The 12,557-nt window shown below is 37.6% G+C and overlaps 1 protein-coding gene across 7 annotated transcripts in view; it reads left to right on the top strand.

Annotated features, from left to right (window-relative positions):
• CARMIL1 (capping protein regulator and myosin 1 linker 1) overlaps window positions 1–12,557 on the top strand; it is a 159,321-nt gene that overhangs the window by 72,007 nt on the left and 74,757 nt on the right. For all 7 annotated transcript variants that reach the window (XM_015855140.1, XM_015855139.2, XM_015855143.2 and 4 more), the window contains 3 exons: window positions 4,090–4,165; window positions 6,170–6,258; window positions 9,749–9,843. In XM_015855140.1, coding sequence (XP_015710626.1) covers window positions 4,090–4,165; window positions 6,170–6,258; window positions 9,749–9,843 — 260 coding nt within the window. The remainder of the gene's footprint in view (window positions 1–4,089; window positions 4,166–6,169; window positions 6,259–9,748; window positions 9,844–12,557) is intronic.

The raw sequence follows: 12,557 nt of genomic DNA, 5'->3' as shown, positions 1-12,557 counted from the left end.
TGGCTGAGAAAACTGGATTCTAAGAAAGCTGAATCTGAAGATATTTATGTAAGAAGAAATGGAAAAGAGTCTTAATTAAAATCCGTCATTATACAAGAAAAATGACAAATTAAAGAAACTGTCAATAAGACAGTGTGTTTGTTTCTTTGAGGAGGCCCAAGGGAAGAATTAGGAATCTGTCTGAGGTATAACATTAAAATATTATAGTAGAAAGGCTGAAATTGGAGGTAAGTAAATGAGAGCAGTTTGGCACAGCATTCTTTGTAGTTGTAGGGTTGCTAGTAGATAAACTTGCAAAAATATAAAGAAAAAAACAAATATATACTTACTCAGCTTCTGCGGTGACTTTCACAGTCACTGTGGTTAATTGCATGATGAAGTTACTACCTGTGTTGGATTATTCAGAGGTAACTCAAGCAAGACTGCAGGGCTGCAACTAGTGCACAACAGCTGTATCAAAAGACTGGTCACTTAAGAATTGCTGAGAGAAGACAGGGGAAGGATTACTTGTGCTGGGGCCCACAGCATGAGAAAGATGTGGAGCTATTGGTGCAGGTTCAGAAGAGGGCTGTGAAGATGGTTAGAGGACTGGAGCACCTCCCCTATGGAGAAAGGTTGAGTGAGTTGGAGCTGTTCTGTCTGGAGAAGGCTCCAGGGAGACCTCATTGTGATCTTCCCGTGCATTAAGGGAGTTTATAAACAGGAGGGAGACTGACTTTTTACACAGTCCCATAATGTTAGGATAGGGGGAATGGTTTTAAACTCAAAGAGAAGATGTTTAGATTAGATATTAGTATTAAATTTTTCACACAGAGGGTGGTGAGGCACTGGCAGAGAGACTACCCGGAGAAGCTGTGGTGCCCCATCCCTGCAGGTGCCCAGGGCCAGGTTGGATGGGGCAGCCCTGCCTGTAGCAAGAGATTGGAGTGAGGTGGGCTTTAAGTTCCCTTCCAAACCAAATCATTCTGTGTTTCTATATCACAAGCAATGATGGAATAAGAAACTAAGAACACTTAATGTATTGCAAGTGGAAAGAGCTGAGAAGAACACGGGGCATTTTTTAAGAAGTAATTTAGAGATATTCAACTCCAATAAAAAATAAATGTCTGAACAAGTTATTAGGAGTGAAAGTACTACTTATTAATGAGAAAGAGAAGAAGTGCTTTAAGTATGCAGCTCATCTCAGTTGCTTCAAAAGGATTGGCTTTAGGAAAGTGGAATTGTAAGTTTGTTGGTTCAGTGAATGTTTTAATTGAAGTATGACTTGCAAAACTCACATCAACAAGAAAATAAATTTATTTTTAATGGGATCTTTATTAAGTGTTGCATGATTATGTAAGTCCAAAGATTCCAAACAATTTTAGAACTGCATATACACAATAAAATCCATCTTGTGGTGACAGCTTCTTAGTATTGAGGCTAAAACTGAGAAAAAAGTAGGTTTTAGAGTGAAGTTTTCCAGAAAACCAAATTTTGTAGGAAGTCAAAAGCATATGTTATTCAGTAAAAACACAAATTAGGTTCTGATCAATTCAAGAATGTATTGCAAGTGTTTTGTCAGGTACTTAACAAAGTGTGAATGCTTCAAATTAACAACATGTCCATGTTTTGGACTTTGAGAAACTCGTATCTTGTCTGCATAATTTTTGAGTATACTGAAATTATGTATTTCATGCCATCTCTTCAGTAACTCTGAAGAGAGGTAGGTTGAAGATTGGATACATGAGCTATGAATTGCTAAAAATAAACAATTTGTGTTTTTCCTGGTAAAGCATTTCTGTTAGAGGTCAGCATAGGATAGAATGAATTATGGATGAATTTAAATTCCCAGTGAGTCTGACACTTAGAGTGCATAACATGGCTTGCCACATGGGAGCATGACTTCTGAGGTTTTATCTGAAGTTATATTGTGCTTTGAACCATATAATTGTATAACAAAAAACAAAAACAACAACAAAAAATAAACCTCAAAGTAAATGGGGCTTGTTTAACTCTGCAGCACAATTTTCTTCTCTTGGATATGTTCTAGCACTCAAAAATTTGGATATTGAAAATATATTGTCAGAAATGTGTGGTTAGATATTTCTTTTTCTTCTCACCATTTAGATTTCCTGTCATCTTAAAGATGCGGGGGGATGGAATTGTTGAAAAAATGTGAAGCCATTGGCAAAGCTTGAATGTTGTTAAAGCTTGGAGAGATTTTCTGCATTCCAGAAGAACAGAATCTGTTTTCATTTTAAAATGGCAAAGATTTATGTTCTGTAAACTGTACATTATTTTAGATGATAGTTTAGCAAGCAAACAAATAAATGTGGGCTACTTAACATAATTTGGTGGAGGAAAGTTAGGGAAAGGCCCTGCTTTTGGAAGTAATCATTAGCATAATTATTTTTGTATTGCAAAATAATTCTGATCGTTGTTAGTGTGATATGTAGGGTTTAATTAAAATAGAGTGAAAAAAAGTGGTATACCATTTTGAAAAGGAAAGCTCGGTGAGAAGTACAATGAAGCTGGCAAGCTTAAAGCATCATGAGGAGTGAAGCTAAGTGCTGCAAGGACCATCCTTGGTGAGAAGCACCTTCAAAAATTTAAATGAAATGAGAAACTGAACTTTAAACTACATAGTTCCTCAGTAAAATCAGATCATAAAATGAAGTTATCCTTTGATAGGCCAACATTTCCAGACAGAATATTACAGACAAGGCTGATGTTCCACTATCTCCAGGCATGTGGGGTGGGAGGGAGGGAGGTGTGTGATATGTGTGTTTTTTTAGCTGTTGGTATTACAGCTATGTCAGTATCTGTGTATGTCTGAAGTCTGAACAAACAGGCCTTGGATACTGCAGAAGACTAAACTATTTAAAGATTAGGATTTGCAAATCAGCAGGCTTGATTTATTTCAAAAAAATTCTCATCTTGCTGTAGCAATTTCTTTAACTTCTTGAAAATGCAGCAGCTATTCCCACTAAATCTAAACATCCCCCGGTCCTTCAGCTGTTTTCATCCCTGGCTATGGGAGCAGAGGAAAGAAAAAGATGGCCTCAGGCACTCAGTACCTGAGGTATTGAGCACTTGCCTGGTGTCTGGGGTAGCTTACTAGTTCCCTGGCAGTGTAACCACCCAGTCATTGCTGGTCATCGTCACTCTTTTTCCTTGCATAGCACCAATGGTGCTATCTGTCCCTCTTAGTGGTTCCTATCATAGCATAAAGTGCACTGCTCCACTGATGTGATAGGGGTTGGTAGTAGTTTATAAAAGCTAGTATTTTTAAATTTCTCCCCACAAAAATGAGGCTCAGATAGCTCTATATTTTGCTAGTCAGATACATTCATGTACACTGCATCCCTTTGTTTTATTCTAAAGAGGTTTCTAGGTAACTGCTGAGGCTAACTGATGTGCCTGTGCTTGATGAATGATTCTGCTGGGGGCAGCATGCAGACATGACATTTACCAGCGTCTGTTATTGGTGAAGCTCGAAAGACAGAGAGCAGATCAAATTAAGAGGACTGGAATGAAGAAAATGAGAATAATTTAGAATTTCATTTGTGAAATCCCTCTCACAATTAAGTACGGTTTGTTCTGAAAGTTGCATTATCCTTTTGCAGGTCTCCTGCTTCCTGGGGGAATTTAACTATAGAGATGAGACAAGGAGATGTTCTCTAGAAGCATTCAGTCATGGGATTATATTAAATCATCAGTCTGCCAAAAAGCTTTTTAGCGTCACACTCAATTATAATTAGAGGTGATTAAGAAGCTTAAATATGTCACAGGATGAAGAAAAAGTAGGAATGGCAGCACAGACAAATTCCTGGTTTAAAAATGCATGTGAGAATAGATGTCAGTTGGCCAGTCAGGAATTTTTATTAAAATACAGGCAAGATGCACAGCTGCTCACAGTGCTTTTTTTTTAACTATTGTTATCATTATTTTTTCTTGAGAATGCAGAGCTTTCTGTAATGGTAACAGCAGTCAATTAGCATTGCAAAAACAGAGGGATATTAGATACAGTAGAGCACTTCAGAGATTGTTTCAAATGACCGAAACTGACAGTTATATGAAATGTGTGTAAAAGTGTTTTTCTTTTTCTAGAGACTTAATACCAATAGTCGCTGCCCTGGAGTACAATCAGTGGTTTACAAAGCTGTCCTCCAAGGATCTGAAATTAGTAAGTAATAAATTGAAATAGTATCCCAACTTTTACCAGGCTGTGCTGTGTCTTGGGTGATACTATTGCATTGTTCAAGGTGAATTTTTCGGGGTAAATAAGCTGGGCAGTCTTATTTAAAAACTGGTCATTGTTTTTCCATTAATTGTTTGAGGAAAACATAAACAGATGGATAGTTCTTTTGTGCTGTAGAAACACTACTGTGAACCGATTTTGTCAACATTTCACACAAGTACATTTGGAAAAGTTTATTTGGCCATAAGTGGTAGCCCATAAAACTGATCTGTCAGGTGTTGCCAGCTCACAGAAATACTTGCTGACTAAATAGGAAAAATTCTAAAGTAGCTACAAATATGTACTGGTTTTGGAGGTGGAAGAAAAATACCAGGAGTCTGGGTTATTTTCTTCCCACCTTATGAAACAAGTTTTGCTCTTAACTTTCATTGCATCTTGATCTTCTCCTGGTTGTCTGACACCAGCTCCTTAAAGTAATAAGTATGTAGTGACACACTGCAATGATATTATTCACAGAATCGTGGGGGCTGGACAGGACCTCTGGAGATTATATAGTCCAACCCCCTGCCAAAGCAGGTTCCCCTCAGCTGGTGACACAGGTAGGCATACAGGCAGGCTTTGAATATCTCCAGAGATGGAGAATCTACAACCCCATCCATCCACTTGACTCCTGCCCTTTAGATGTTTATAAGCATCGATAAGTTCCCTGCTCAGTTTTCTTTCACAGCACCATTCTCTTTGAAAAGCAAAAAGGGAGAGTGTCCAAACAAGCTGAATGACTGAAGAAAGGGCCTAGAAAATCAGTAATCCCAAATGTAGTATATTTTCATATACTTTAATATTTCTACCAAACCTGAAAATTAGTAGTTACAGGTAGAATGAGTGGTTTGAGAAAGAGACTTTCTCTGTTGTTTTAATGTTTTGTTTGTTTTAATGTAATACGATCTTTAGGGAGAATTTTTAACAAAAAAAAACCACACCTTATCAGTCTTGAAAGTGCATCAATAGTAGCAATAAAAAAAATCTTCTATATATGCAAATTTGAATAAAAAATATCAGGATAATATAAACCAGGGAACAGTAAATCCATGCCATAGGGACTCTGCTGAGGGTCAGAATAAGGTCAGATGTATCCAGAGGCCATTGAACGTGTTGTACTTGGTCAGTTGCAATCTGACATTGTGTTTGATAGATGTGATCTGTAGTGTTTTTACAGTACACGCATGAAACTTTCCACTTGCAGTCACAGTGCTGTAGTAGCACTGTGATAATATTCTGAATTACAGAAATATGGAAGGCAAGGATAGGAATGGAGAGAGATGGCTGAACTGACCATTTTTAGAAAGCATTGTCACCTTTGCTGTGTAAAGGGTTAATGAGACTTTCATGTGTGTGCTGAGAATCCTAGAAAATGCCAGTCTGTTGTTAGAGATAAAGATATCCCAAGTGTGAATGCCAAACTGTCATTTTTAGGGTGGGTAACACAGTACAGTTTCAGCAGTTCATGATCACAACTGAAGTTCTACTTGGACTTCAAATGAATGTGGGATGGTATATGCTGTGAAAAAAAGACAAATTAGTAAGCAAACTAAGATATTAGAGTAAAAGGTGAACAAAGTTCACCTATGGCATTTGCAACACTGAAGTTTTATCCCCAAGCATGGCAAGCAAACTGTTTTGTTAATTTTGTTCATAGTTTTTGCAAATGCCTCTGCAAATTCTAGAATCCAGCAGCAGTAACAATCATGAGATGTGATTTATTCTGTGTAGGCTGGGAGAGCTCCTATTGAAATTTACTCACCCTTAAGCATTTGTCCCTGAGCACTCTTTGGACCTGCAGATAAAGTGCTCTTACTCTTGATTTTTTTTTTTTTTTACTTAGTTACTATATGAGGTGAAGCAGTTCATGGCCTGGATCCCATTATGACGTACAGCTCATAACTAAACAACCATATGTTCTTTAACACTGTTCTGTCTTTTCTGTGGCAGTCCACTGATGTCTGTGAGCAGATTCTGCGAGTAGTGAGTAGGTCCAATCGATTGGAAGAACTGGTATTAGAGAATGCTGGGCTTAGAACGTAAGTAATTTTTTCAAAATATCACATTAGTTACTGCTTACTCCTAGCAAAAAGAAATATGTGTGATATGTATTAGCTGGACTGTTAGAGAAACTCATGCTCAATGTCTAGCTTGTTCTGAGGAGCTGCTAGTCATGAGCCTGTCATCAAGATTTTCCACATAATCCAGAAAATCTTTATAGTTGGTTAGATTCTACTTGGAGAACTGAGTTATGTGGTGAAGAATGAATTGGATAAGTGCATAAACCCTAAATTAACTCATGCAGTTCCTGTCCAAGTAGTGTTACCAATTGAAGCATAAGCAAAAGTGATGGGGATTTTGTTAAAACGCTTATTATTCCATCTTGAATAAAAGATATGGCTTCATTCCCAAGAAGGCTCTTTTTCTTCTTTTTGTGTGTTGCATTTGTGGTGGTGGTGTAATGTAGTAATACTACTATGTCATTAACTTTTTTTTAAAGAAGGAAGAAAGTAGATTAATTTTAGTCCTTGCATGTATTTTAAGTACAGCAATCTACAGCATAGGTATTTTTTTCTTCAGAGCAAATAGATGCATAGTTCAAGTTACAAACTAGCCCAGATGGAAGTATCTGTGGCTTGTTATAGTGCTAAAGTCGCATCCAAGACCATGTGGATGAGATAAGCTCTAGCGCTAATGAATTTTTGCGCTAATAAATATAACAGTGGAAAGATCAGAGAAACTGAGCATTAAACTGAAGAAAAAAGTAAAAGAAAAAAGCACAGGGAAGTTATGTGGTATATTTTGCCTCCTCTACTTTTTTTGTGTGTTTTTGTTTAATTTGAATTGGTTTAGCACTGAAATATGTCTAAAAGAAAGCTACTTAACTGGCTTAGGAAAGTTGTGGTGGAGGTTGGGATTACACCCAAACTTTGTGATCACAGTGTCTTTAATGGCTGTCATTCAACTATAAACAACTGATTTTGATCTTGTTTTTCCTGCACTCTGTGCCATGAGACATAGTGCTAATCACGAATATTAAAAGATACATTGACTACCTTTGTACACTGTCTACATTAACTTCTAACAGTCAGATCTGTTTTCAGTTTTAATAGGACTTGACAGATAATCAACCTATGGCTTTGGTTTTTGTGCCTCCATCTACGTGTGTGGTGTTTGGCATTTTGCCCTGGTGTGCATCTGCTGTGCTCAGCACTGTCTGTCTGTTTTTATCAAGGGTACATTTGTCAATTTTGCCAGTTATCATATCTGCTTGCTAGGAGGAAATCCTATTGTTACTGGGCATCTTTGTACAGCTTACAGACCAGTCACTTTTAATGAGTTGTGACAGACTGCCAGACAAGCGTTGAGAAAGAGCTACCAAGACACACCAGACCAGTTGTTGAGATAGAGCTACCAAGAACAATGCTTCCAGAGACACCTGAGCAGCTGCATGAGCGTATTTTCTCCTGTAGCAGGGTCAATTTAAGATGATTCCAGTTTTTTCTACCTCCAGCCATTTGTTTCTGTTATTTGGTATGGGATAGAGGTAGGATTTCAGTGATGGAGAATAGTTTAAGGTGGTCTAAACAAATGAGTTTGAAAAGTGAATTATATCTGTTTGCTGCTTTAGAGAAACAGAGGACCATGCAATAATCAGAAGATTCATTTCCATGAAACTGCAAGGTGGAATCTCCAGTCTGAAAAGACCTATTTGCAGGAGCTGGTGGAAATTATTTGTTTGTTGTGCTTCAACACTGAAATCTGGCAGGCAGACTGTCCCTATTGCCATCTGCAGTGACCACTGCCACCGAGTCCCAGGGGGAGTGGCTGTGATAACAGAGAGAAAATAGACATGCCTGCTGATGATACAAGGAGGGCATCTGGCAGAGATTCTGCAGCTCATTTTCTCCTGCTGGATGGGCTCTGAATGTCCTTGCATTTAATCATGTTAGTTCCTCCCACACACGTCCTCTGTTTTTCTGTTACAGTGGTGTTGTCTAGACCAATCTTGAGGAATTTTTGTCTAAGATTTCCTGGCCTGTGCTATTCTTACCATTGGTTAAATATTCTTCCTCTCCCATGCATGTAGTTATATCAGACCTTTTGAAAGCTTTACCTCCAAGCTTGAATGTCCCTTAGTATCTAGAGTGTTTGGAAAACAGATGCGCTACATGAGATGTATAGCCATCTGCAAGAGCAGCAGCGGCTACAAAGGAGGATACCCTGAGGCCTGTCAGGTGGCACAAATTTAAGTCCAGAGTTGTTGATTGTTCATGTTCACAATAAGATTATAGGATAAGAATATTCTCTTCTTTAGGGTAAGAATATGATATAGACTTTCAAAGGGAAACTAAAATTTCCTGGAGCATCTCTACTTGAAGTACACCTTGCAACAACAGATAGCCAAAAGCTATTGAGGTTATCCCTATCTGAACTCTGCTCTTCCAGAGTATAGAAAACGTTGCTACCTCCACTGCAATTCTCAGCAGATGGACTGACAGCTCTTGTGATAGGAAGGATCTGTCCCAGGGAAAAGGAGCAGTGTTAATTACCATTCTTTTAGAAATGTATCCGATAGTTCTCTTAACACTGCCCTCCAGGAGATAAGATACTGTACTTAGGAAGAGAGAGAGAAGGATGCTGGGAGGAAGCTCAAGGAATATGATTTGATTTCTACGTCTTTTCCTAACTTTGATAAAGTAAAATCACTGAAAGCATAGTGTGCTTCACGGAACTGCACAGTAGATATAGTCACTTAATACATGAATGCTCACCGGTAGGTACAGGGATGGGTTTGTGAAATTGACTTAGAGCTGGTAAGAACCCACAGCCTTGTGACATGATGTGTGGAATATGATTCAACCAGAGTCTGGCAGTGTGATCATGTAGGAAAATCTAAGCTGGCTTTAAACTTAATGCTGTGAGTAGTGGTAGACCAGTGACAACAAAATGTGCTCAGAGAGGGCAGCATTGCCTTATCTCTCAAGTGGATTTGGAGCACAAGCAGTTCATGCTCTCCACCTACGTACTATATTTGCATATACAACCCAATACACTGTAATCTCCCTCAGTTCACCTTTCTGGGACTGTGGTCAACCTTGATGCTTCTCATTGTATAAAGAAGCAAGCATAGTTTTTCAATGTCCTGCTGTTCTTTGAGAGAATTATTCCTGCTGTTTTACAAGATCACAATATATATCCCACCTGTGCACAATGAGGAGATGTGGTTGAGCTCTAAATTATTTTAATTTAACCTGTATTTTATACGTTCAGATCCTTATCAAAAGTAGCTTGAACTTTGATTGAATGCTCTTCAGTACCTTAAATCACAGAAAAAATAAATAGTAATATAACCTGCTTTGAAAGACAGCAAATTAGCCAGATAAGCATTGTTTAAAAGGACAAAGAATCAATAGTATAAGTTGGTTATTTCTGTCTAGTAATCCCTTGACACTTTTAAGCCTCTGAACATGCTTTTGACAGAGGAGATAACAGAATTCTCTCTCCATCTGTATTCTTTTCTTGCAGAGATTTTGCACAGAAACTAGCTGGTGCCCTATCCCATAATCCCAACTCAGGACTCCATACAATCAACCTTGCTAGCAATCCACTTGAAGACCGAGGTAATGTAAAGTTAATGTTTTCCTCTTTCTGCAAATGTATGAGGGGGATTACTGCTGCTCCATTCAGCTTTGTCCAAATAACAAGATATTGTTCTGTCTGTAATGCTATTGTGAATGCCTGTTGTTCACAAATGACTGAGAATTGCTATTCTTTCTGATTAATACATTTCCATTCACTTATGGAGAAGTATTTAAATGTCTTAAACCATCCATGGATTTCATTAGATTTCATTACACTTTTACTGAGGTTTCTTTTGAAGTAAGATAGAACACAATGAATGTTTAGGACTAGAAAGAAAAGAAAATGGTGTGTATTTTTAAAGGCAATACAATGAATATAAGATGAAGTGCAAGACAACTTTATTGCTTGGATTGTATTTTCCTGGAGGTTTTGCATTTTATTTCAGCTATAATCTCATAGTTAGATCTGGTTTTGAAGCTGTTCCTTTATCAGCTTTGTTCTAGTCTGTAGTGTTGCTGGTTCTTCACAATGCTCTGCAATACTGGCGTAGCTGGCATCCTTATGTGTAGCTAAGGATTGTTGACTCTGCAAGATGAAATATAAAACTGAACAGCCTAGCTTTCCTCTAGCTAGGCACTGCTAGGCATAATTTCAGTACGTATCAAGTCAAGTCTTCCCTTCCCCTGTCTACTCTCTTTTCACTTGGAGCATTTATTTTTAAAATAAGGTTACATTCTTCCAGTCGGGTGTTGACCCTTCAGTGCTGCCCACATGAGATTTCCATTTGATTCATTTAATACATTCCAAGCACACAGTGTTCTTGGGATCAGACTACCTTGTGCTGCTGTTGGGCCAGAAATAAAATAGGAATTTTAGGCAGTGAACCTTTTCTTATTTTATTTGGTTTATGTGAGGGAGATTTTCAGTCTTTTGTCTGATGCGATTCAAAATGGAAAAGCTGTTCATTTTGATTACAGCCTTATTCAAAATGCTGTTAACACAGAATTTTGTAGGTAATGTCTCCTTTTACTCTGTTTCACTGATTGGGGAGAAGGATGTGAAGGGTATTTTTCCTCTTCCTCCTTTGTATGTCTTCTCCTTTTGGCTCAAATTAAGTTTGAAAACGTTTTTACTTTTAACTTATTTAGATAGCTCTTCATTTAAAACTGTTCACATGAATTGCTATGTTCTTCTGACTACCCTTTGTGTGGTTCCTGAAAGCTCTTGTGAAAGCCAGTGTTTTGCTGTACAGCATTATTACTGTGTGTCATGGGCCTATCTGCATTATTCTGAATTTGCTGTTTTAAGTTGTAAAAAATGGCTGGCACATTGTAGGATCTACTTTTGAAGAAGCGTATTTAGATTATGCTTTATGAAAAGCTTTTTTAGAAGATAACTTTTCTTTTAAATCATGCAAGGATTTGTTTTTTTTTTTTAATGTTAAGTATATTGGTTTGAGTACTGACTTTGCAATGAAGTCATTCTTTGAAGCCCTTTTGGAATAGCTACATACAGTGTTAAAGAAAAAAAAAAGGAAGATGCTAATTGGAGAAAATTGTGGAGATCTATCAGTATCTCAGTGGCCTCTATCACATGCAATTAAAGCTTGACCTTTTTTGTTAGAGAATAATCTAAGTTATATGAGTGCTTGAAAAGAAATTAACTATAATTGCAATATGCAAATATTTTAAACAAGGATTTACCTGATCTGTGATCTGATATCCATTGAGTGAATGCTAAATTTGACTTCATTAAACTGAAGAGGCAGCAAGCTTTCCTCAGGTAACAGCTGGCATAATTGAGGTTCATATCAATGTACACAATTTGGAAGTATCTCTGAACATGTCACCTTCCCTACTACTAAGAGTGAAATGAGATTATACTGCAATTCTAAGGGGAACAACGCAGGATAGTGTGAATAATGGGAAAGAACCTATCTTTGTCTGTGGCTTGGACCAATAAGCTACTGTGTACTATTGAGTATCAAAAAGCATAAGCACTGTATTCCTATATTAATGCAGCTGTCTGTAGTCCAGTGACACAAGAAGAATGTTCTTTTTAGCTGGCACATCTGGCCCAGCTTCAGCTGAAATATTAATGTTTTTACACTATATGATTTCACACTAAGATCAGTCTCTTAATTTGTGATTGGAAACTCTTAATGGTACTGTCAGTATTTGTGAGTCTAACACATGGAAAGTTTGTTATTCATTTGGGTTTTAAAATCTAGACATGCTGTAGTGATGGAAGCTTTGCTTTTGGCTTTACTGGCATCAGAATCTCATTTCTCATTTTCTGAAAAATAGGGCAAATCAAATAAGCTCAAGTCTGGAAATACTCAAAATCAAATCTGTGTGCCTGGATGCAGTAAAGTTTACTTCTGCTATTAGAGTTCAGCTCTGTTGCAAGATCAGCAAAAAGAGCGTCTGAGTTATCAGAACTACTTTTGCTCTTGTGCATCTGATTCCCCTATCTTAAAACTCAGTGGGTATTTCTTCTCCAGTGCTAGTTAGGATGTTAAAATTATTCAGCTTGATAAATGTTGGCTAAATGGAAAGATGGAGAGGTGAAATTATTTGCTGCACCTCTTACCCAAAATACTTTGCAACAAAAATTACTCTGGTGGTATCCTTAGCAATTCTCTTTGTACTCAATTTTCTTCTCTTTTGCCAGCAGAACTCTACCTTGAGTTTGAAAGTATGTATTGTGACTAAGCCAGCTCAACAGAGATGAACGGTCATGCACAGAATTT

This window comes from Coturnix japonica, chromosome 2 (genome assembly GCF_001577835.2).
Source record: "Coturnix japonica isolate 7356 chromosome 2, Coturnix japonica 2.1, whole genome shotgun sequence".
NCBI classification, from domain to species: domain Eukaryota; kingdom Metazoa; phylum Chordata; class Aves; order Galliformes; family Phasianidae; genus Coturnix; species Coturnix japonica.
This window is presented reverse-complemented; position numbering and strand designations above follow the sequence as displayed.